The sequence below is a fragment of the Balaenoptera musculus genome, chromosome 5 (genome assembly GCF_009873245.2).
Source record: "Balaenoptera musculus isolate JJ_BM4_2016_0621 chromosome 5, mBalMus1.pri.v3, whole genome shotgun sequence".
Lineage (NCBI taxonomy): Eukaryota > Metazoa > Chordata > Mammalia > Artiodactyla > Balaenopteridae > Balaenoptera > Balaenoptera musculus.
The window spans coordinates 42,147,253-42,171,864 of record NC_045789.1 but is presented as its reverse complement, the minus strand read 5'-3'; the positions used below and the strand labels follow the sequence as shown (position 1 = coordinate 42,171,864).

At 37.4% G+C, this 24,612-nt stretch overlaps 2 protein-coding genes across 3 annotated transcripts in view; one reads left to right on the top strand and one right to left on the bottom strand.

Annotated features, from left to right (window-relative positions):
* Positions 1 to 11,983, top strand: part of COPS4 (COP9 signalosome subunit 4) — a 41,361-nt gene extending 29,378 nt beyond the window's left edge. The window contains exons 8-10 of one of the 2 annotated variants that reach the window (XM_036853371.1): positions 4,329 to 4,444; positions 6,624 to 6,708; positions 11,454 to 11,975. In XM_036853371.1, the coding sequence (XP_036709266.1) occupies positions 4,329 to 4,444; positions 6,624 to 6,708; positions 11,454 to 11,587 (335 nt within the window). In that variant the 3' untranslated portion in view covers positions 11,588 to 11,975. Of the gene's footprint in view, positions 1 to 4,328; positions 4,445 to 6,623; positions 6,709 to 11,453 lie in introns of both variants that reach the window. The other variant, XM_036853372.1, reaches the window with a different exon arrangement.
* A 5,401-nt stretch (positions 11,984 to 17,384) lies between these two features.
* The window catches only part of LOC118896152 (placenta-specific gene 8 protein), a 35,731-nt gene continuing 28,503 nt past the window's right edge, over positions 17,385 to 24,612 (bottom strand). Inside the window, exon 5 of the mRNA XM_036853989.1 lies at positions 17,385 to 17,707. The gene's annotated coding sequence lies outside the window, so the exon portion shown is untranslated. The remainder of the gene's footprint in view (positions 17,708 to 24,612) is intronic.

Sequence of the window (24,612 nt, the reverse complement as noted above, 5' to 3'; positions counted from 1 at the left end):
AGGAGTATTGACTGAAGATGAATATTATACACAGATATGAGTTTGAAGTTTAAGAGTAGCTCTATTGGAGAGCATTTCGTGGAATAAAGCATTTTTTGGAAAGTGTAAGAGCAGAAGAATTATAGGCTAGGCTTATAGTGCCTGGTTTTTTAAAGACTCAAACCATTTGATAAGTACCTTAATTAATCTTAAACATCAGTTTGTAACAGAGCATAATTATCCAGTCCTATTTTAGACAGAGCAAAATTTGGTACAATAGCTTGCCCGAGGTACTGAAGGGAAAGTGTTTCCAATAAGAATAGAACTTGGTGTCATGTTTCCTAGTATTTGCTTAAGTCAGACTGCCTTTGCTAGGAAAGAATTTTGTAATAGATGCTTGTTCATAACATCAATTATTTTATGTATGTTTATCTACAGAGGTTTTAAAGTAGCTTATAACAGTAACACACATGATAATAAAAATATAGATGTAGGCCACCAGAAACATAGAGAAGGTCAAGACAAACATGCAGATCTGTCAGACTCATCGCCTGGGATTCACTGTCATCCCATATGGAAGAGAATCTAGCTGTAAAGAATTATTTATGTAAGATTTGGCTGAAAGGTATATACCTCACCAGTCTTACTGCCCTGAGTTAAACCAGAGCATTGAAGTAATTATATTGACCTATAGAATTTCTTTTATTTACTTGTACTTTAAGAAACAAATCAATTGATTATTATCTTTCTGTCTAAAGGAGATATTTATTCTATAGGATATTCTTTATGCAGATCCTCAGAAAAATTCCTTTTCAGTCTTAGGATTAGTTGTGATTCTCTGGAGCAATTGATTTTTATCTTATTTAAACACTGTGAGTTGATAAGCTGGTTGGTTTTCTTAATTTTTTAAAAAAATTGATTAATTTATTTTTATTTTCTGCTGCGTTGTGTCTTCGTTGCTGCGCGCGGGCTTTCTCTAGTTGCAGTGAGCGGGGGCTACTCTTCGTTGCGGTGCGTGGGCTTCTCATTGTGGTGGCTTCTCTTGTTGCGGAGCATGGGCTCTAAGCGCACGGGCTTCAGTAGTTGTGGCATGTGGGCTCAGTAGTTGTGGCTTGTGGGCTCTAGAGCACAGGCTCAGTAGTTGTGGCACACGGGCTTAGTTGCTCTGCGGCATGTGGGATCTTCCCAGTGTCGAACCCGTGTCCCCTGCATTGGCAGGTGGATTCTTAACCACTGCGCCACCAGGGAAGTCCCGGTTTTCTTAATTTGATGGGCTGTCAGAAAGTTTAAAAAATTAAACTTGTAGCCCACCTGTAATGTGTGTGTTTTGATTGTTGTTATTCTTTTTCTTTTTAACTTATAAATTTTCTTGTCTTCTGTGTATTCTGAGCAGCTTTAAATAAATTCTTTTGCAAGAAGATGTCTGACAAACAAAAGCTAGATAAATAAGAAAGAGTTTCCAGAATTGATGTAGTTGAGCTTCACATGTGACTTTGAGTTTTATGGCCATGAAAAAAAAAGAAGATAACATCAGATAATTCTTTTATCAAATGAGGGCTACTCACGAGGATCTCGGAGAATGCCAATGATTTTCAAATTTCTCATAGGAGACTATGTATCAATATATAGGACAGGCATTTTGTCTTCTTCCTCTTCCATTTTAGACTTTATTGCCTTCCTTATTTATCTTTCTTGGACATCTTTGTTCATTGTCATTACAACCCTAGGCTTGCAATCTTGAGACATAGTTTTGTTGTTGTTATTACAATTCAGTGGTTTCAGTATATTCTCAGAGTTTTAGAATGTTACTACTAGTCTACTTTCTGCTCTATAGATTTGCCTATTCTGGACATTTCATATAAATGGAATCATACAATATATGATCTTTTGTGACTGGCTTCTTTCACTTAACGTGATGTTTTCAAGGTTCATCTGTATTATAGTGTGCATCAGTACTTCATTCACTTTTATTGCCAAATAACATTCTGTTAAGCACATTTTATTTCTTCATCAGTTAGTGGACATTTAGGTTATTTTCACTATTTGGCTATTAATAATACTGCTGTGAACATTCATGTAAAAGTTTTTGTATGGACATAAGCTTTTAATTCTCTTGGAGGTATATCTAGGAGTGGAAGTACTGGGTCATATGGTAACTCTATATTTAGTCTATCTAGGATCTGCCAGACTGTTTTCCAAAGTGGCTGCACCATTTTACATTCCTGCCAGCTGTGTGTGAGGGTTCCATTTTCTCCCACACTTGTTATATTATCTGTCTTTTTGATTTAGTCATCCTAGTGGGTATGAAGTGTGGTATCTTATTGTGGTTTTGACTTGCATTTCCCTGGGGGCTAATGGTGTTAAGCACCTTTTCATATGCTTATTGGCCACTTTTAAATTGGGTTATTTGTGCTTTTATTATTGAATTGTAAGAATTCTTTATATATTCTAGATCTTATTATCAGATAAATGATTTGCAAATATTTTCTCCCATTCTGTGTGTTGTTTCTTCACTTTGTTGATGGTATCTTTTGAAACACAAAAGTTATTAATTTTGATGAAGTCCAATTTATGTTTTTTCTTTTGTGGCTTGTGCTTACAGTGTTGTATCTAAGAAACCATTGCCTAATCCAAGGTTATGAAAAGTTGTTCTATTTTCTTCTATAAGTTTTATAATTGTAGCTCTTACATTTAGGTCTCTGATTCATTTTGAGTTAATTTTTGTATATGGTGTAAAGTAGGGGTCCAACTTTATTATTTTGCATGTGAGTATTCAGTTGTCCCAGCACCATTTGTTGGAAAGACTCTTATTTCCCCACTGAATTGCCTTGGCATCTTTGTTGACAATCAGTTGACTGTAAATGTGAGTTTATTTCTGGACTCTAAATTCTATTCCATTATTCTGTATGCCTGTCCTCATGCCAGTACCACACTGTCTTGGTTGCTGTATCTTTGTAGTAAGTTTTTTTTTTTAATTTTTAATATTTGGCTGCGTTGGGCCTTCGTTGCTGCACGCGGGCTTTCTCTTGTTGTGGCGAGCGGGGGCTGTTCTTCATTGTGGTGCGTGGGCTTCTCATTGCAGTGGCTTCTCTTGTTGCAGAGCACGGGCTCTAGGTGCACAGGCTTCAGTAGTTGCAGCACGTGGGCTTCAGTAATTGCGGCATGTGGGCTCAATAGTTGTGGCTTGCAGGCTCTAGAGTGCAGGCTCAGTAGTTGTGGCACACGGGCTTAGTTGCTCTGCGGCAGGTGGGATCTTCCTGGCCCAGGGATCGAACCCGCGTCCTCTGCATTGGCAGGCAGATTTCTTAACCACTGTGCCACCAGAGAAGTCCCTTGTAGTAAGTTTTGAAATCAGAAAATTTGAGTCTTCCAACTTTGTTCTTTTTTAAAATTGTTTTGGCTTCTATGGATCCTTTGAATTTCCATGTGGATTTTAAGATCAGCTTGTCAATTTCTGCAAAGAAGCCAGCTGGGATTGCACTGAATTTGTAGATCAATTTGGGGAGTACTGCCATCTTAGCAATATTAAGTCTTCCATATTTTCCTGTTTATTTAGGTCTTTATATTGGAAAGTTGCTAAAAAAGTAGATCTTAAAAGTTGTCACAAGAAAAAATATTATAACTGTGTGAGGTGATGATGTTAATTAACTAAACTTATAGTGGTAATCATTTCACAATATATACATATATCAACTCACTATGTTGTACAAATGAATACAATGTTATATGTCAATTATATCTCAATAAAACTGGAAAGGAAAAAAAAAGAATTGGGTGAGCCACACCTTCAGGATGGGGCCTGAGGTACATAACTTTGTCAGGCCCTGTATTATCTTACTTAAGGGAGGATCCTGTGCCTGATATCTCATGAAGGGATCCTGCCTTCCAAACATTTCTCACGTTTGCCTCAGAGTAAAGTGCTTGTGAAGTGCCCAGGGGAATAGAGATATTTCCATTGAGCAGTATTTTTTGACTTATCAAGCTTACAAACAGCATGATTGTTTGCATGATTGTTTTGCTGCTGCTTGCTAATAAAAGTATGTGTTTATAGAAAGAAAAGAAAAGTTAATGAAGTTGATAGCTAGTCCAAGGAAGCAAAACCCCAAACCCAGAGGATTAAATCTGTTCAGCTAGTTAATAACTACTTGCCAATCATTTTCTAAATGTTATTTGTATTTAACTGCATGTTATTCAAAATGTATCAAGGGATTTTGGTTACTTTTAAAATTTTGATAGGAATAAAGGCAATGATTATGAGTTAGTACATGCCTAGAAAATTTTTAACAAGATGCATCTGTTAAGAGTGTAAAACTAGTTTCAAAATTATAACATTCTTATTTATATTTAAGGTTCTAGCATCTTGGACAGAGCTGTTATTGAACACAATTTATTGTCTGCAAGCAAATTATATAATAATATTACCTTTGAGGAACTTGGAGCCCTTTTAGAGATTCCTGCAGCTAAGGTATTTTCTTATTTCCAATACATAAAAGGAAGTTAAGAGACTAAATTATTGACATAAAGAGAAAATAAAATATATACAGTTGGACCTCCATATCTGCAGATACAAGACTTGTGGATATTTTGGAGGAATATTTTAGAGGACCAACTGTATTCATTGTACTACTACATTTTATATAACGGTCTTGAGCATCTGTGGATTTTGGTATTCATGGGGGCTACTGGAACCAATCCCCCATGGATACTGAGAGACGACTGTAATTGCTAAATATTGGCAGTTGCAACAAAAATATACATAAAAAGCCTAAGGTAAATGGAAATAAATTATTTGAATGTTAAAATAGTACTGTAATGGAATTGTCTTTGATTTTCTTTTTTTTTTTTTAAGTTGTATTTTATGGTAAAGTGACCTAGAATGGAAATCTCAAAGGGGTTCCAGGTTATGATATCCATTTTGTTAGAACATCTTTGTTTAGTATCTGTTTAAATCCACTTCATAGTGGTTTCTGATTTTTAACTAACATTTGATCTATGCCTTAATTCTTTTTTCTGCCCTAGATTGACTCAAAGTTTAAAAAGTTCATCTCTTTGAGAGAATGACTATGGTAATACTCTAGGCTATTCTACTGTAACTTCTGTGCTTGATTTAACTTAAGAAGTTGACTGAGTTATTAGGGAGTTAATTTTATTCTTAGTCATGCTAACGTTTGGTTGGCTATTTTTAAATTCCAAAAAAGTACCGGTTGTATTTAGAGGGTATTTCAGGTAACATCTATAAAACATTCTCTTAATTTTAAATAACAGTAAAAGCAAGCAATCAACCTTACTTTTACCTAACTTGTAGAACTTTTTTTTTTAACATCTTTATTGGAGTATAATTGCTTTACATTGTTGTGTTAGATTCTGCTGTATAACAAAGTGAATCGGCTATATGTATACATATATCCCCATATCCCCTCCCTATCTCACCCTCTAGGTGGTCACAAAGCACCAAGCTGATCTACCTGAGCTGATCTCCCTGTGCTATGCGGCTGCTTCCCACTAGCTATCTATTTTACATTTGGTAGTGTGTATATGTCAGTGCCACTCTCTCACTTCATCCCAGTTTACCCTTCTCCCTCCCTGTGTCCTCAAGTCCATTCTCTACGTCTGCGTCATTATTCCTGTCCTGCCCCTAGGTTCTTCAGAACCATTTTTTTTTTTAGATTTCATATGTATGTGTTAGCATACGGTATTTGTTTTTCTTTTTCTGACTTACTTCACTCTGTATGACAGACTCTAGGTCCATCCACCTCACTACAAAATTTGTAGAGCTTAAAGTCATGTAGTTATGGTCACATCCCCTTTTATCTGTTAGTGAAATTTTAATTTAGTATTTTCTAATACAATTCCTTTACGTGTACACATTCAACACACAGTAAAGGAAGTGGAACAATTTCGGAACCAAGGCTTCAGTTACCATTAAAAGATGCTTTCTTCTTAGGCTTTGAGGTATGATCCCTTGCTGAGACTAAGGCAAGTGAATATATTTTTAACAATAAATGCTAGTCACAGTCTGTTCAAGAGTGATTTAGGGTTGATTGTGAAGATGGTCAGAGTTACTAAAATGACTGTCACAACCCAGTTTGCTAAACAGACAGTAAACATGAAGTATTTCTTTAGGAATTAGGTAGAGGACCTTTTGCTCCCCTTTAATGGTCTTTTAAATCCTTTCATTTCCCTTTTAAATTTGAGCATTATTCCTCCTTTCAATTTTTTCTTCAAAAATATTACTGTCTTAGAGAGTTTTGGGGGTGATAAATACTGTGAAAATTGAAATGAAATAAAATAAGAAAAGCTAGGGATTTTTTTGAGATGTGGATCCCAGTGAGAGGAAAAATCGTTAGTTTGATTTTGAGCAGAGAGCAAAGTTGGTTAGAAGGCTAGATTCTTGCTTAAAATCTTACAACAAGAAAAACAGATCCCAATTAACTTAAAATAATGGATTGTACCCAGAAAGAATTGGGGGGATATAACAGGCAAATTTACAAGATTTACTCTTGTAATGAATGGCAGATGAACACATATGTAAAGCTTAGTGATGGGTAGCTAAACCAAGAGCTTTCATTTCTCTTGGTGAGAATATGTGAATAACTAGAAATGATAATTAAAGTGTCTAAGAATTTATTGTTTTTTTTAAACAGGCAGAAAAGATAGCATCGCAAATGATAACAGAAGGACGTATGAATGGATTTATTGATCAGATTGATGGAATAGTTCATTTTGAAAGTAAGAAGTTTTGCTTGTTTATATCATAATAAAATGGCAATGAAGTGTTGTATATTTGTGATTAAAACATGTTGAGCAATTTCCTTTGGCCCAGAATTTTACTACTGGAATGAGCTTATTTCCCAAAGAAATAATTTAAAATAATTTTTATGAACTTATATTCGTGAATCTAATTAATGCAGCATTTTCTATGCCGTGGAAAAATTTGAAACTGGAATTGTTATATTAGTTCACTCATTTACTCACCAAACATTTATTGACCACATACCGTGTATTGGGCATGTAGAAATGACAGTTGCATTTCCTGTTCAGCAGCTCACTAAACTGATGAAGGCAGACAGGTAAGTAGATCTCTTGTCTTTCTCATTGTTTAATACCTCCTCAGCCCTTCTTCCCACCTCATTTATGCCCTGGACCTTACCCAGAACCATTCCACTTGTACAGTTTTAATTTGAAGTATCCCACTCTGACCATGATCTTTTCCTAGCCTTTCTAGTGGTCTTTCTCAGGCACTTCTACCTTACCTCTTCCTTGACTGCATTGGAGCCTCTGGTCTATTGACTTTCACTTTCTTTCAGTCAGCTCAGCCCTTTTTTAACCTTTACTGTTCTTCCTATCCAGCTTAGATTTCATGATTCATCATGAATCATGAAATCAGGATTTCAATCATTTTCATGATTCAGTTACTCTTTTACAGATGCCCCAGAACACTTGCCTGCGAACTTTTTGTTCCTGCTGTCCAGCAAAACTTCACCTTGAATGAACCCATTCTCCATCTTTTCCATGCCTGTACTTGAGTAACTAACTAACGTTGCTGGAGAAGAGTCAGAGCACCAGACAGATTGATGCCACTGCAAAATTCAAGGTCCTGAATTCTTAACGCTGCCTGGGATTCTTGATACATTTCTCTAGTCCACTTTTTCCCTACTCTGCAATGACTATTTCAGATTTCATTTTCCTAAACCTCTGACTTTTCTCCTCCTTCACTCTCTGTTCACTATAGATCTAATTCTGTCTTTTTCTTCTTTCGTGTTATATGGGAGATGGTTTCCATCTCTCTCCCCAGTTCTTCCTCTTGCACTTTGGATCCCTTCTCTGAACTCTGCCACTCCCTGCTCCAAAAAAGAAATCTTTTTTAGGAACCTGAGCTTAGCAATTATTTTGTCTATTTTCATCCTTTCTTTCTCTGTTGGCTTCTTTTTATCAATATTTAAACATGGTCAGGTCTCTTCCATTTTAACAAAAATCCTTTTATCTTTCAGGCTTCATCTTGACTTTTCCGCATATTGAATAGGGTTGATCACTCACTCCTTTCTGAGTGCCCCCGCCCCTTCTTGACTTCTGTCATCTCCTTCACCCTGTTCTCCTGTTTTCCCTCCTATCTCTCCAGGTATTCTTCCCAGTTGTCTTTGTAGATTCTGTAGTGCTTTGAGTTTAAATATTGGGGTTGCTCAGGACATGCTCCTCGGCCTTCTTCTCCTCACTCTGTTGTTACCCTAGGTAATCTCACCTATTCCCATTGATTCAGTTACCATCTCTATGCAGACAGCGCTTAGATTTCTAGTGTAAATCTCCCTTCTGAGTCCCAGATTCAGCGGCTCTGATTGACTAATAGGTGTTTCCCACCTGATTGCTTCGTGGGCTTCTCAGAATGAATATACCCCAAACTGAATTCACTATCTCCCCCACTGCCTGCCTCCCAAAGCAGCCAGCCAGCCAGCCAGAAACTACACTGTTCACTTTCTCCAGCATTCCTTACCCTTGACCCCTTCTCTTCTTCACTGCCCAGAATCCTTCGAATTTTACCTCCTAGTGTATCTGGAATCCATGGTCTTTTCTTCATTTCTTACTGTCACCAGCCTGTTCTGAACCCCCGAAACCCTTCTGGGCTTAAGAAATAGCCTTTTTGCTTTTTTTTTTTTTTTAAATTTATTTTTTATTTTTGGCTGTGTTGGGTCTTCGTTTATGTGCGAGGGCTTTCTCTAGTTACGGCAAGCGGGGGCCACTCTTCATTGCGGTGCGTGGGCCTCTCACTATCGCGGCCTCTCTTGTTGCGGGGCACAGGCTTCAGACTCGCAGGCTCAGTAGTTGTGGCTCACGGGTCTAGTTGCTCCGCAGCATGTGGGATCTTCCCAGACCAGGGCTCGAACCCGTGTCCCCTGCATTGGCAGGCAGATTCTCAACCACTGCGCCACCAGGGAAGCCCCAGCCTTTTAGCTTTTTTTCTCATATCTACAATAGCTCCTTTCTAGTCCAGTTGCCCTAGTAGAGCCAGAGGGATTGTGATCTTTTAAAAATGCGAACAAACAGAAAAAAGAAATAAAAACCAAATTATTAAATGTTACTCTCTTCCTTGACATGCTGATGAATGGCTTCCCCATTGCTTGTAGAGTAAGATTCGACAAAGTCTCCAAAAGGTTCTGCGTGATCCTTTATGGTTTTCTCTTTCCAATCCAGCTCACAGGACTTTTTGTTTTTTCCAGCATTGTAAATTCTTTCCCACTTTAAACATTCCAAAATAGTCATCACTCTCCACAAGCAGCCTCTCCAGCCATCTTCTATTTGTCCCCATGTCTTAGTTTGAACAATGTTAATCAATAATGATTTTCCTGACTTCCCAGGTTAGGTATGGCTTTAAGTTATATGTTCTTGTCACCCTGAATTTCTGAATTTGTCTAAATGTCTGTTTCTGTTAACCAAGCTCAGCTTCCTAGTGATAGATATTAAGTGTTTCTTGTTCTCCATGGTATATCCAACATCTTTTCCAGTGCCCTGCACGTTGTAAGTGGGAAATAAATAATTACTGAATGAGCAAACACAGTATATGATGAATAGTATAGCAGAGGCGTCACCAAGTAAACACAATTTAAATTAACGTATACCAACTTGATAGAATATGGGATATTTTACTTTCTAATTTTAAAGTACATAGTGTTCTATGAAGTGGTTTTTGTTTGTTTTTGTTTCTTTGTTTGGGGTTTTTTTGGCCACACTTCGTGGCATGTGGAACTTCCCTGACCAGGGATCTAGCCCATGCCCCCTGCAGTGGAAGCTCAGAGTCTTAGCCACTGGACCACCAGGGAAGTCCCAAAGTGATTTTGTTTTTTTTTTTAAGTTAATGTACCGTGAATATATTTGCAAGTCACTAGATATAAATCTAAGTTATTTGTTTTAATAGCTGTATAATATTTCGTGGAGTTCAACTATTCACCTGTTGATGGACATTCAGGCAGTTTCCTTGTGCGTACCTTTATATACTGGGACACTTAGTTCTATACAACAGAGTCTCAGAAATTGCATACTTTGCATCAGAGGATATATGTGTTTTGATTCTTAATAGCTACTGCTAGTTTGCTTTCCAGAAAGGTGTAGCCATTTACACTTCCACCAATATGAGAGAATGAATCTTTAAGAACTGGATATTATTCTTCTTTTTATCTTTTGCCAATTGTTGGCGAGAAAATACTATGTTATTGTTTTATTGTGCATTTCCTTGGCACTAGTGAAGTTTAATATCTTTCCATGTATTGGCCATTAGTATTTCCTTTTCTGTGAATTCATGTTAGTTTTTCTTGTCTATTTCCTTCCTTCCCCTTCCACACCTATCCTATCTGTGTTACAGATATTTTTCTCTTTCTGTCAGTTGTGTTTCTGTAACGCAATGCATACCATAAACACATTTAAAAGCTCTTTTGCAGCCAAATATGTCCATTTTTAGTTTTATGGCTTTTGTGTTTTCTGTATTGATTAAGAAAGTCTCCCTCATTTTGGGATAAAATTAATATTTTCCTAAAATTTCTTCTAATATTTTATTTATTGTTTTATATTTAGAAATTTAATCTGTCTGCAGTTCATTTTTGTGTATAATTTTAAGGCATGGTGTAGTTGTTTTTTTTTTTTAAAGATGGATTGCCAATTATGCAAATATCATTTATTAAATGAAACATCCTTTCTGATCTTTGGCGTATATTAGGTTCCACATATATGTTCGGATCTATTTCTGTACTCTATTTGGTTCCATTGATCTGTAACGATATTAGGTAATAAATTTATAGTAAGTTTTACTGTTAGTAAAGCAATCCCTATTCCTCCACTGCTATTTTTTAATTGAGTTGAAATTCACATAACATGAAATTAATCATTTAAAAGTGAAAAATTCAGTAACATTTAGTATGTTTACAATGTTAATGCAACCACCATTTCTACCTAGTTCCAGAACATTTTCATCTTCCCAAAAGGAAATCCCATGCCCCTTAAGCAATTACTCCTCATACCTCTCTCCCTAACCCCTGGCAACCAATTTCTATTCTGTCTCTATGGATTTACCTGTTCTGGATATTTGATATGAATGAAACCATACAATATGTGACCTTTTAGCTTCTTTCACTTAACGTAGTGTTTTCAAGTTTCACTTTCGCCAGTAGGTGGCAGTGTCTTATGAAGCAGTAAACATTGGTGAGGAAACAGTTGGCCTCAGTGAAGTTGTCTGTCTTATTGCTGCGGTTGAGGTGGTTTGGTTGGTTGGTTTTATTTTGTGTGTGTTTTTTTGTTTTGTTTTGTTTATACTATGTGCCAGTGATTGGGGTACTTTTCTTAGCTATTTCTTAATTAGCTTAATTTCATTAACTAAGATCTTTGGAGTAAACTTTAAAAATCAATGTTACTGTATTTATCTTCTAACTCAACATGCACCGTGGTTGCAAAGGAGTAATTTCAACTTTGTACATTATTCCTTTTTTCTTTAGCACGAGAAGCCCTGCCAACCTGGGACAAACAGATCCAATCGCTTTGTTTCCAAGTGAATAACCTTTTGGAGAAAATCAGTCAGACAGCACCAGAATGGACAGCACAAGCCATGGAAGCCCAGATGGCTCAGTGAACCCTTGCAGACCTTCTGTGCGCATTACATCTTTTTCCATGTTGTACAGATTAATTTCACTATCTCTCAAAAGCATTTGCATCATGACCTTACATATTTCAATCCCTTTTATGCTGGATTCAATTTAAAGAAGACATTATTAGAGCAGGAAGTACAAGCATTTAAAAATATGTAGTTCCCATTTATTCAGGGTCTCTGTATCAGGCTAACTCAGATGTCTTGAAAGCTTTTTCTTTAAACAGAGTAAGTGAAGTATCTGTGGCTAAAAAGTTTGGGATTTGTGATAACTTTGTAGTTATGTAAAACTTAAGTGCTTTGTGCCTCTCCACATGTGGTTATTCTAATAAATGGAGAAGTGAGCCAAATAAAAGTAGTACTTTGTTTTTAATTAGTGAACAGTGTTTTGTTCCTTTTTCCTTTCAATTAAGCAGACAATTATTTATACCATATGCAGGAAATGCAAAGATAAGCCAAAAAGCCTGTTCTCCAGGCATTCACAGAGTCACAGAGCTAAGAGTCAGTATATGAAATACTTGTAGTTTTACCAAGTACTAGAGTACACAGGCAGGAGCTTTTCATTTAGCAGAGAGAGATCAGGGAAGACTCCTCAGAGAGGATTATTTCAGCCCTGCTTTATAGCGAAAACAGGGAAGAACTTTAAAAAAAGAGTTTGTAGGCAATTACCAGTTTCAGCTCCAGCATATAAGGAGCTGAAGTCATCACTCCATCCTCACAGCAAGACACATCCCGCAACATGCAAGGACAGATGGGTAATGTAAGCAGACAGATTGAAATTTCAGAACTATAAAATTTAAAAAAATATAGTTGATATGCTAAGAGAGGATGGAGAAAATGGAATCATAAGAAAAAGGCTGAACAGGCAGAAAAATCAATGCCTTTTCTTAGATCCGACGGAGAATTGAGGTCATAGGGCAAACCACCACTCCCAAACTGCAGAAACAGACAGATAGAATCACATTAGAGATCAGCTTACCAGGAGCAGAACTGCTTGGGCCAGTAACTGATATGAACAGTGAAATGGTAACTTTGAGAAATTACTGGATGCCAACTGGCTTGACAGTTAAAAACCCCACTCTTAGGAGACCCCCCACACTTTATAGATTTATCCCCAGGAACCCCACCAAGTTCTCATGATTAAGATCAGGGATCCCCTTGTGTTTCAGGGGAGGAGAAGGTAACTATTTTGAAATACACCCAGATCATTTTCCGTGACAAAGGCCTGCCCTCTGAAGGAAATTACTCTACCAGAGCCTTATCTCACCTGGGGAAAAGCAAGTTAGACAATTTCAGCCCCCTTTAGCCTTCTTATATCATGGGAGAAGAGAAAAAAATGTCTAAGAAATACTTCTGAAGGTCACAGCCCAGGGACCCAGGCCAAATAAAAGACAGAGATAGATATAAGATTATTGAATGCTTCTCAAATACCCTTCCACCATGACAACAGAGTTCCAGTGTAGTATCTGTGGAGTATGACAGAGCTCCAAGACAGACTCTTTAAGAAAGAATTCTTAGGGAAAAAACACAACAGGGAAGAAGACAAAACAACAAGGAAAATAGAGGAAACAAGCCTCTGCCACTTAGAGCTAAAGAAAACGTTAAGTACTGCCTAGCTCCTATCTAGATTAACATAAAACCTTACAATAAAAGCCTAATTGCCTCAGTTCCTATGTCCTGATACGTCATGTCTGGCCTCCAATCAAAAAAATTACGAAGGATGATAAAAGGCAAGAAAAAGCACAATTTGAAGAGACAAATCAAGCATGAGAGCCAGACTCAGATATGGCAGGGATGTTGAAATTCTCAGAACAGAACAGAAATTTAAAACAGCTATGTTTAATTTGCTAAGGGCTCTCATGGAAAAAGTAGACAACATGCAAGGACAGATGGGTAATATAAGCAGACAGATTGAAGTTTCGGAACTGTAAAATTTTTTAAAATATAGTTGATAGCTAAGAGGATGGAGAAAACGGAATCATAAACTGCTCAGTTAAAATCAGAGCATCAACAATAGAGTGTCAAAATACATGTGGCAAAAACTGATAGAACTGCAAGGAGAAGTAGACGAGTCCACTACTATATTTGGAGACTTCAATACCCGTCTATCAACAATGGACAGATTCAGCAGGCAGAAAAGTAGTAAGGACATAGTTGAACTCAACAGCACCATCAATCGACTGGATCTAATTGTTATTTCTAAACCACTTCATCCAACAACAGCAGAGTACACTCAAGCTCACATAGAACATTCACCAAGGTAGACCACAGCCTGGGCCATAAAACACACCTTAACAAGTTAAAAAGAATAGATATCCTAAAATGTATGCTTTCAGACCACAATGAAATGAAACTGAAAATCAATAACAGAAAGATACCTGGAAATTCCCTCAAAACTTGGAGATTAAACAACATACTTTGGGACTTCCCTGGTGGTCCAGTGGTAAAGAATCTGCCTTCCAATGCAGGGGACGTGGGTTTGATCCCTGGTTAGGGAACTAAGATCCCACATGCTGTGGGGCAGCTAAGCCCACGTGCCTTAACTAGAGAGCCCGCATGCCACAAACTACAGAGCCCACAAGCCCTGGAGCCTGTGCGCCGCAACTTGAGAGATGCCTGTGAGCCACAGTGAAGAGCCCTCGTGCCGCAACGAAAGATCCTCCATACCGCAACGAAGATCCCACATGCTGCAACTAAGACCTGATGCAGCCAATAAATAAATAAATAAAAAATAAACAACATACTTCTAAATAACATATGGATTAAAGAAGAAATCTCAAGAGAAATTTAAAACTATTTTGAACTAAATGAAAATGAAAATACAACTTATCAAAATTTGTGGGTTGCAGTGAAAACAGTGCATATCTTAGGAAAGAATAAAGATCTAAGGTCAATAATTTAAGCTTCCACATTAGGAAACTGGAAAAAAAAGCAAATTAAATCCAAAGTAAGCAGAAGGGAAGAAATAATAAAAATTATAATAGAGTGTAAATCAGTGAAACTTGAAGACAAGAAGCTGATAAAGAAAATCAATGAAACCAAAGTCTGGTTCCTTGACAAGATCAATAGAATTGATAACTCTAGCCAGACTAAGATAAAAAGAGAAGACAGTTACTAATATCAGGAATGAAGGGGGCCATCACTACAGATCCTATGAAGAATAGAAGGATAATTAAGGAATAATATGAACAACTCTGTGCTGACAGATTTGATAACCTAGATGAAATGGACCAATTTCTTTGAGAGACATAATCTACCAAAAGTCTCACAAGAAGAAATAATCTAAATAGGCCCATATCTATTAAAAAATTTTAATCAATAATTAATAACCTTCCATGACAGAAAGCACCAGGCCCAGATGGGTTTACTGGTGAATTCTATCAAACATATAAGGAAGAAATCACACCAACTCTCTATAATCTCTTTCGGAAAATAGAAGCAGAGAACACATCTTAATCCATTCTATGAGGCAAGCATCACCCTTCCACCAAAAGCAGATAAAGACATTACAAGAAAGGAAAACTGCAGTCCCATATCTATCATGAACATAGATGCAAAAATTCTTAACAAAATATTAGCGAATCAAATCCAGTAGTACAGGAAAAGAATTATACACCATGACCAAGTGGGATTTATTCCAGGTGTGTAAATTGGCTCAACATTCAAAAATCAGTTAATGTAATCCATCACATCTACAAGCTAAAGAAGAAAAATCATTTGATCACATCAATAGGTACAGAAAAAGCATTTTACAAAATCCAACACCTACTCATGATAAAAACTTTCAGCAAACTAGGAATACAGGGGGAACTTCCTCAATTTAATAAAGAACATGTACAAAAAACCTATAGCTAACATCATAATGGTGAGAAACTAGATTGCTAGATTCCTTCCCCCTAAGATCAGGAACAAGGTGAAGTTGTTTGCTCTCACCACACTTTTTTTTTTGGCCACGCCTCATGGCTTTCCGGATCTTAATTCCCTGACCCACACCCTTGGCAGTGAAAGTGAAGAGTCCTAAACACTGGGAATTCCCTCACCACTCCTATTAAACTTTGTACTGGAAGTCCTAGGTAATGCAATAACTCCAGAAAAGGAAATTAAACTTTAAATACAGACTGGGAAGGAAGAAATAAAACTATATTAAAAGTTGACATGATTACGTAGAAAATCCCAAGGAATCAAAAAAAAAAAAAAAATTTCCAGCAAACAATAAGCAGTTATAGCAAAGTTGCTGGATACAAGGTTAATATACAAAAGTCAGTTTCTTTCCTATATATATAACAATGAAAAGCTGGAATTTGAAATTTGAAAAAAGTATGTGTGTTGAACGTAGGGAAAATAGGGAATTTGTAGAGTGAAAAAATAGTGGGAGAATAGGCTAACGAGTTAGACTGAGGTTATATTGTGGAGCACCAGGGAAATTTTTTTAGGATGTTTACAGTTTACTCATGGCAAGCTGTGTACAGGATGGATTGGAGAGAAGGCAATGGGAGCTGGGGTTACTAGAGGCAGAGAAACTTGTTCAGGAGCTACAAATGTGAGTCTCCAAAGACATAATTAGGGCTTGGACTACATCCATGGCAGTGCAGACAAAGAAGAGAGGACAGATTAATTCATTCAATAAATGATTTCAGTATGTATCTACTAGGTGTCAGGCATTGTTCTAGGCACCACAGATACAGCAACAAACAAAATAGATCATCCACTGGGGGTATTAAGTGGAGTTTAAATGACAGAAGTTGGTGTTGGATTAGATGTGAGGAGAAGGGAGAATGGTATGCTGAGACAGTTCAGCTTTCACTGATATCTAGATTTCTCCCTCACCTTAAACAACTGAGTGGTAATATCTTTTGACCCGTTGTGTAGAGAAGGGGTAGGGCACATCCAGATGGACTTGTTTAGTAGGCAGCTGAAGAGACATTCTGAAGATCAATAGTAAGGGAGAAACTAGGAATACAGTCCTCCTTGGTGTATAGGAGACGTCTGAAGACACGGGAGTAGAGGACTCTAAGAAGAACATGAGTTGTAAAAGGAGTGGACCCAGGAAAGAACCTTGCAAAGCACCTACATCTATAAGGCCAGTAAAGAAGGGCAAAACACTCAAGTTTGTTGAATGCCTCTTAAGTTCCAGGTGCTTTTACGTTTTATCTCACTGACATTTCACAGTATACTTATAGTGAAATATCTACTTATAGTAGATAGTTTTGCCTCCCCCAACCCCCAATCCAACAAATGAAATGGACTCAGAAGTGTAGGAGGAGAACGAAAGGAAATTAGGAAGTGAGATTTTCATCAGGGTACAATGTTGCAGAGGATCAAACAGGATGAGAAATGTGAAAAAAATAGTTTCTTCACACATTTATCCATCAATATTTAACCAAAATTGAATCATATTGAATTGATAATTGAATTTTTATTACTTGCTCTGATACTTCATATCCAAAAGAGAAAGAAAATCAATAACACAACAATGAAACCATCAGGTATGCAGTTGGGAAGCAGAGCATAGTGCATTGTTGCTTTGTCAGCATTGATAATGCTTATAGATAATGTGAAAAGGAGCAAAAGTGTTGGCTAAATGTACCATAAACGTCTTAGAATAGTTGTCTGTAGCCGTTTTCTCTATCTCTTAAACTTCTTAGAGGAAAGAGAGCTGAGTAGCTGTGGACCGAAATCTCCTGTTAGGAAACCAAACTATGAGAACCAAATTATGAGATTGACCCTTGAAATTGACTAATGACGTAAGGACATTTTATTGAGAGCAAAGAAGCATAAAGAATCATGTTAGTAAAATCTTTTATTTGGTTTATATTTTAAATGTAATACAAAATTTATAAGCCAGAAAATTTAATAGCAAGGAGAAACTAAGCTGGACCATTTAGCAAAACTAAGGGACAACATTCCTTTAAAATAAATCAAAGTTCAATTTTTTTTACCCCATTGATTGTGATTAAACATAACAATCATATTTCAGCTGCAAAAAGTGGAGAAGCACTCAAGCTGAAGAGGTGTGGAGCTGATTTTCGTTGCTTCAATAAGAGCTCTTCACGAGGTCAGGAGAGAGACCACAGAAGAAAGGAAAGAAAAAAAAGAGCTCTTCACCTATAAGAGACAGACAAAAAATAGGGTTAAATTTTCTCAATCTACTTTTTTATTTTTAATAAAGGTTTAATTTTAGAATCATTTTAGATTTACAAAAAAGTTGCAAAGATAGTACAGAGAGTTCCCATATACCCTGCACCAGTTCCCTTATTGGTTAACATCTTACTGTGGTAGGTTTGCGACCACGAACCAGTGTTGACAGATTATTAATCAAAGCCTATCCTTTATTTAGATTCCTCAGCTTTTACCTAATGTTCCTTTGCTGTTCCAAGATCCCATCTAGATGGTGAATTATCTTTAGTCATCATGTTTCCTTAGGCTCCTCTAAACTGCAATAGTTTCTCAAACATTCCTTGTTTTTGATGGTCTTGACAGTTTTGAGGAGAATCTGCCTCAATTTTTGTATTTTGTACAATGGGCCTCAATTTTTGTTTGTCTAATGTTTTTCTCATGGTTAGACTGGAGTTGTGGGGTTATGAGAGGAAAACCCTAGAGGTAAGGTGCCAATCTCATCACATCATTTAAGGGGTACATGCTATCAACAGGACACCACTGATGATGTTAACTTTGATATTAACTGGCTGAGGTAGTTTTGTCAGGTTTTTCCACTGTGAACTTAGTTTTATTCCTCCTTTTCATACTATACATTTTGAAAGAAAGTTGCTATGCAAACCCACACTTAAGGGGTGGTTAATTATACTCTATCTCCTTGGGGGAGGTGTACCTACATAAATTATTTAAAATTCTGTATTTCTGGGAGATTTGTCTATTCTCCCTTCCTTGTTTGTTTTTAACATTTTTATTGGAGTATAATTGCTTTACAATGTTGTGTTAGTTTCTGCTGTATAACAAAGTAAATCAGTTATATGTATACATATATCCCCATATCCCCTCCCTCTTTTTTTTTTTTAATGTCTGAAACATTTATATGAACATATTTCCATACAAATAACCCAATGAAAGTTTAGTATTAGTTGTTTTGTTTGTTTGTTTTTTTATACTGCAGGTTCTTATTAGTCATCAATTTTATACACATCAGTGTATACATGTCAATCCCAATCGCCCAATTCAGCACACCACCATCGCCACCCCACCGCAGTTTTCCCCCCTTGGTGTCCATATGTCTGTTCTCTACATCTGTGTCTCAACTTCTGCCCTGCAAACCGGCTCATCTGTACCATTTTTCTAGGTTCCACATACATGCGTTAATACACGATATTTGTTTTTCTCTTTCTGACTTACTTCACTCTGTATGACAGTCTCTAGATCCATCCACGTCTCAACAAATGACTCAATTTCGTTCCTTTTTATGGCTGAGTAATATTCCATTGTATATATGTACCACAACTTCTTTATCCATTCGTCTGTCCATGGGCATTTAGGTTGCTTTCATGACCCGGCTATTGTAAAGATTGCTGCAATGAACATTGGGGTGCATGTGTCTTTCTGAATTATGGTTTTCTCTGGGCATAGGCCCAGTAGTGGGATTGCTGGATCATATGGTAAATCTATTTTTAGTTTTTTAAGGAACCTCCATATTGTTCTCCATAGTGGCTGTATCAATTTACATTCCCACCAACAGTGCAAGAGGGTTCCCTTTTCTCCACACCCTCTCCAGCATTTGTTGTTTGTAGATTTTCTGATGATGCCCATTCTAACAGGAGTGAGGTGATACCTCATTGTAGTTTTGATTTGCATTTCTCTAATAATTAGTGATGTTGAGCAGCTTTTCATGTGCTTCTTGGCCATCTGTATGTCTTCTTTGGAGAAATGTCTGTTTAGGTTTTCTGCCCAGTTTTGGATTGGGTTGTTTGTTTCTTTAATATTGAGCTGAATGAGCTGTTTATATATTTTGGAGATTAATCCTTTGTCCGTTGATTCGTTTGCAAATATTTTCTCCCATTCTGAGGGTTGTCTTTTCGTCTTGTTTATGGTTTCCTTTGCTGTGCAAAAGCTTTGAAGTTTCATTAGGTCCCATTTGTTTATTTTTGTTTTTATTTCCATTACTCTAGGAGGTGGATCAAAAAAGATCTTGCTGTGATTTATGTCAAAGAGTGTTCTTCCTATGTTTTCCTCTAAGAGTTTTATAGTGTCCGGTCTTACATTTAGGTCTCTAATCCATTTTGAGTTTATTTTTGTGTATGGTGTTAGGGAGTGTTCTAATTTCATTCTTTTACATGTAGCTGCCCAGTTTTCCCAGCACCACTTATTGAAGAGACTGTCTTTTCTCCATTGTATATCTTTGCCTCCTTTGTCATAGATTAGTTGACCATAGGTGCGTGGGTTTATCTCTGGGCTTTCTATCTTGTTCCATTGATCTATGTTTCTGTTTTTGTGCCAGTACCATATTGTCTTGATTACTGTAGCTTTGTAGTATAGTCTGAAGTCAGGGAGTCTGATTCCTCCAGCTCCGTTTTTTTCCCTCAAGACTGCTTTGGCTATTTGGGGTCTTTTGTGTCTCCATACAAATTTTAAGATGATTTGTTCTAGTTCCGTAAAAAAATGCCATTGGTAATTTGATAGGGATTGCATTGAATCTGTAGATTGCTTTGGGTAGTAGAGTCATTTTCACAATGTTGATTCTTCCAATCCAAGAACATGGTATATCTCTCCATCTGTTGGTATCATCTTTAATTTCTTTCATCAGTGTCTTATAGTTTTCTGCATACAGATCTTTTGTCTCCCTAGGTAGGTTTATTCCTAGGTATTTTATTCTTTTTGTTGCAATGGTAAATGGGAGTGTTTCCATAATTTCTCTTTCAGATTTTTCATCATTAGTGTATAGGAATGCAAGAGATTTTTCTACATTAATTTTGCATACTGCAACTTTACCAAATTCATTGATTAGCTCTAGTAGTTTTCTGGTGGCATCTTTAGGATTCTCTATGTATAATATCATGTCATCTGCAAACAGTGACAGTTTTACTTCTTCTTTTCTAATTTGTATTCCTTTTATTTCTTTTTCTTCTCTGATTGCCGTGGCTAGGACTTCCAAAACTATGTTGAATAATCATGGTGAGAGTGGACATCCTTGTCTCATTCCTGATCTTAGAGGAAATGTTTCCAGTTTTTCACCATTGAGAATGATGTTTGCTGTGGGTTTGTCGTATATGGCCTTTATTATGTTGAGGTAGGTTCCCTCTATGCCCACTTTCTGGGGAGCTTTTATCATAAATGGGTGTTGAATTTTGTCAAAAGCTTTTTCTACATCTATTGAGATGATCATATGGTTTTTATTCTTCAATTTGTTAATATGGTGTATCACATTGATTGATTTGCGTATATTGAAGAATCCTTGCATCCCTGGGATAAATCCCACTTGATAGTGGTGTATGATCCTTTTAATGTGTTGTTGGATTCTGTTTGCTAGTATTTTGTTGAGGATTTTTGCATCTATATTCATCAGTGATATTGGTCTGTAATTTTCTTTTTTTGTAGTATCTTTGTCTGGTTTTGGTATCAGGGTGATGGTGGCCTCATAGAATGAGTTTGGGAGTGTTCCTTCCTCTGCAATTTTTTGGAAGAGTTTGAGAAGGATGGGCGTCAGCTCTTCTCTAAATGTTTGATAGAATTCACCTGTGAAGCCATCTGGTCCTGGATTTTTGTTTGTTGGAAGATTTTTAATCACAGTTTCAATTTCATTACTTGTGATTGGTCTGTTCATATTTTCTGTTTCTTCCTGGTTCAGTCTTGGAAGGTTATACCTTTCTAAGAATTTGTCCATTTCTTCCAGGTTGTCCATTTTATTGGCATAGAGTTGCTTGTAGTAGTCTCTTAGGATGCTTTGTATTTCTGCGGTGTCTGTTGTAACTTCTCCTTTTTCATTTCTAATTTTATTGATTTGAGTCCTCTCCCTCTTTTTCTTGATGAGTCTGGCTAATGGTTTATCAATTTTGTTTATCTTCTCAAAGAACCAGCTTTTAGTTTTATTGATCTTTGCTATTGTTTTCCTTGTTTCTATTTCATTTATTTCCGCTCTGATCTTTATGATTTCTTTCCTTCTGCTAACTTTGGGTTTTGTTTGTTCTTCTTTCTCTAGTTCCTTTAGGTGTAAGGTTAGATTGTTTACTTGAGATTTTTCTTGTTTCTTGAGGTAGGCTTGTATAGCTATAAACTTCCCTTTTAGAACTGCTTTTGCTGCATCCCATAGGTTTGGATCGTCGTGTTTTCATTGTCATTTGTCTCTAGGTTTTTTTTGATTTCCTCTTTGATTTCTTCAGTGATCTCTTGGTTATTTAGTAATGTATTGTTTAGCCTCCATGTGTTTGTGTTTTTCCCCCTGTAATTGATTTCTAATCTCATAGCGTTGTGGTCAGAAAAGATGCTTGATATGATTTCAATTTTCTTAAATTTACTGAGGCTTGATTTGTGACCCAAGATGTGATCTATCCTGGAGAATGTTCTGTGCGCACTTGAGAAAAAAGTGTAATCTGCTGTTTCTGGATGGAATGTCCTATAAATATCAATTAAATCTATCTGGTCTATTGTGTCATTTAAAGCTTCTGTTTCCTTATTTATTTTCATTTTGGATGATCTGTCCATTGGTGTAAGTGAGGTGTTAAAGTCCCCCACTATTATTGTGTTACTGTCGATTTCCTCTTTACAGCTGTTAGCAGTTGCCTTATGTATTGAGGTGCTCCTGTGTTGGGTGCATATAGATTTATAATTGTTATATCTTCTTCTTGGATTGATCCCTTGATCATTATGTAGGGTCCTTCCTTGTCTCTTGTAACATTCTTTATTTTAAAGCCTATTTTATGTGATATGAGTATAGCTACTCCAGCTTTCTTTTGATTTCCATTTGCATGGAATATCTTTTTCCATCCCCTCACTTTCAGTCTGTATGTGTCCCTAGGTCTAAAGTGGGTCTCTTGTAGACAGTATATATATGGGTCTTGTTTTTGTATCCATTCAGCAAGCCTGTGTCTTTTGGTTGGAGCATTTAATCCGTTCACGTTTAAGGTAATTATCGATATGTATGTTCCTATGACCATTTTCTTAATTGTTTTGGGTTTGTTTTTGTAGGTCGTTTTCTTCTCTTGTGTTTCCCACTTAGAGAAGTTCCTTTAGCATTTGTTGTAGAGCTGGTTTGGTGGTGCTGAATTCTCTTAGCTTTTGCTTGTCTGTAAAGCTTTTGATTTCTCCATCAAATCTAAATGAGATCCTTGCCGGGTAGAGTGATCTTGGTTGTAGGTTCTTCCCTTTCATCACTTTAAGTATATCATGCCACTCCCTTCTGGCTTGTAGAGTTTCTGCTGAGAAATCAGCTGTTAACCTTATGGGAGTTCCCTTGTATGTTATTTATCGTTTTTCCCTTGCTGCTTTCAATAATTTTTCTTTGTCTTTAATTTTTGCCAATTTGATTACTATGTGTCTTGGTGTGTTTCTCCTTGGGTTTATCCTGTATGGGACTCGCTGTGCTTCCTGGGCTTGGGTGGCTATTTCCTTTCCCATGTTACGGAAATTTTCGACTATAATCTCTTCAAATATTTTCTCTGGTCCTTCCTCTCTCTCTTCTCCTTCTGGGATCCCTATAATGCGAATGTTGTTGCATTTAATGTTGTCCTAGAGGTCTCTTAGGCTGTCTTCATTTCTTTTCATTCTCTTTTCTTTAGTCTGTTCTGCAGCAGTGAATTCCACCATTCTGTCTTCCAGGTCACTTATCCATTCTTCTGCCTCAGTTATTCTGCTCTTGATTCCTTCTAGTGTAGTTTTCATTTCAGTTATTGTATTGGTCATCTCTGTTTGTTTGTTCTTTAATTCTTCCAGGTCTTTGTTAATCATTTCTTGCATCTTCTCGATCTTTGCCTCCATTCTTATTCCGAGGTCCTGGATCATCTTCACTATCATTATTCTGAATTCTTTTTCTGGAAGGTTGCCTATCTCCACTTCATTTAGTTGTTTTTCTGGGGTTTTATCTTGTTCCTTCATCTGGTATATAACCCTATGCCTTTTCATCTTGTCTATCTTTCTGTGAACATGGTTTTTGTTCCACAAGCTGCAGGATTATAGATTTTCTTGCTTCTGCTGTCTGCCCTCTGGTGGTTGAGGCTATCTAAGAGGCTTGATGGGAGGCTCTGGTGGTGGGTAGAGCTGACTGTTGCTGTGGTGGTCAGAGCTCAGTAAAACTGTAATCCACTTGACAGTTGATGGGTGGGGCTGGGTTCCCTCCCTGTTGGTTTTTTTGCCTGAGGCAACCCAACACTGGAGGCTACCTGGGCTCTTTGGTGGGGCTAATAACAGACTCTGGGAGGGCTCACGCCAAGGAGTACTTCCCAGAACTTCTGCTGCCAGTGTCCTTGTCCCCACAGTGAAACAGAGTCACCCCCCCCACCCCCGCAGGAGACCTTCCAACACTAGCAGGTAGGTCTGGTTCAGTCTCCCCCGGTGTCACTGCTCCTTCCCCTGGGTCCCAGTGCACACACTATTTTGTGTGCGCCCTCCAAGAGTGGGGTTTCTGTTTCCCCCAGTCCTGTCGAAATCCTGCAATCAATTCCCACTAGGCTTCAAAGTCTGATTCTCTATGAATTCCTCCTCCTGTTGCCGGACCCACAGGTTGGGAAGCCTGATGTGGGGCTCAGAACCTTCACTCCAGTGAGTGGACTTCTGTGGTATGAGTGTTCGCCAGTCTGTGAGTCACCCACCCAGCAGTTATGGGATTTGATTGTACTCTGATTGCGCCCCTCCTACTGTCTCATTTTGGCTTCTCCTTTGTCTTTGGATGTGGGGTATCTTTTTTGGTGAGTTCCAGTGTCTTCTTGTTGATGATTGTCCAGCAGCTAGTTGTGATTCTGGTGTTCTCACAAGAGAGAGTGAGAGCATGTCCTTCTACTCTGCCATCTTGGTTCCTCCTCCTCCCCTCCCTCTTGCATCTCCCTCCCACCCTCCCTACCCCACCCCTCTAG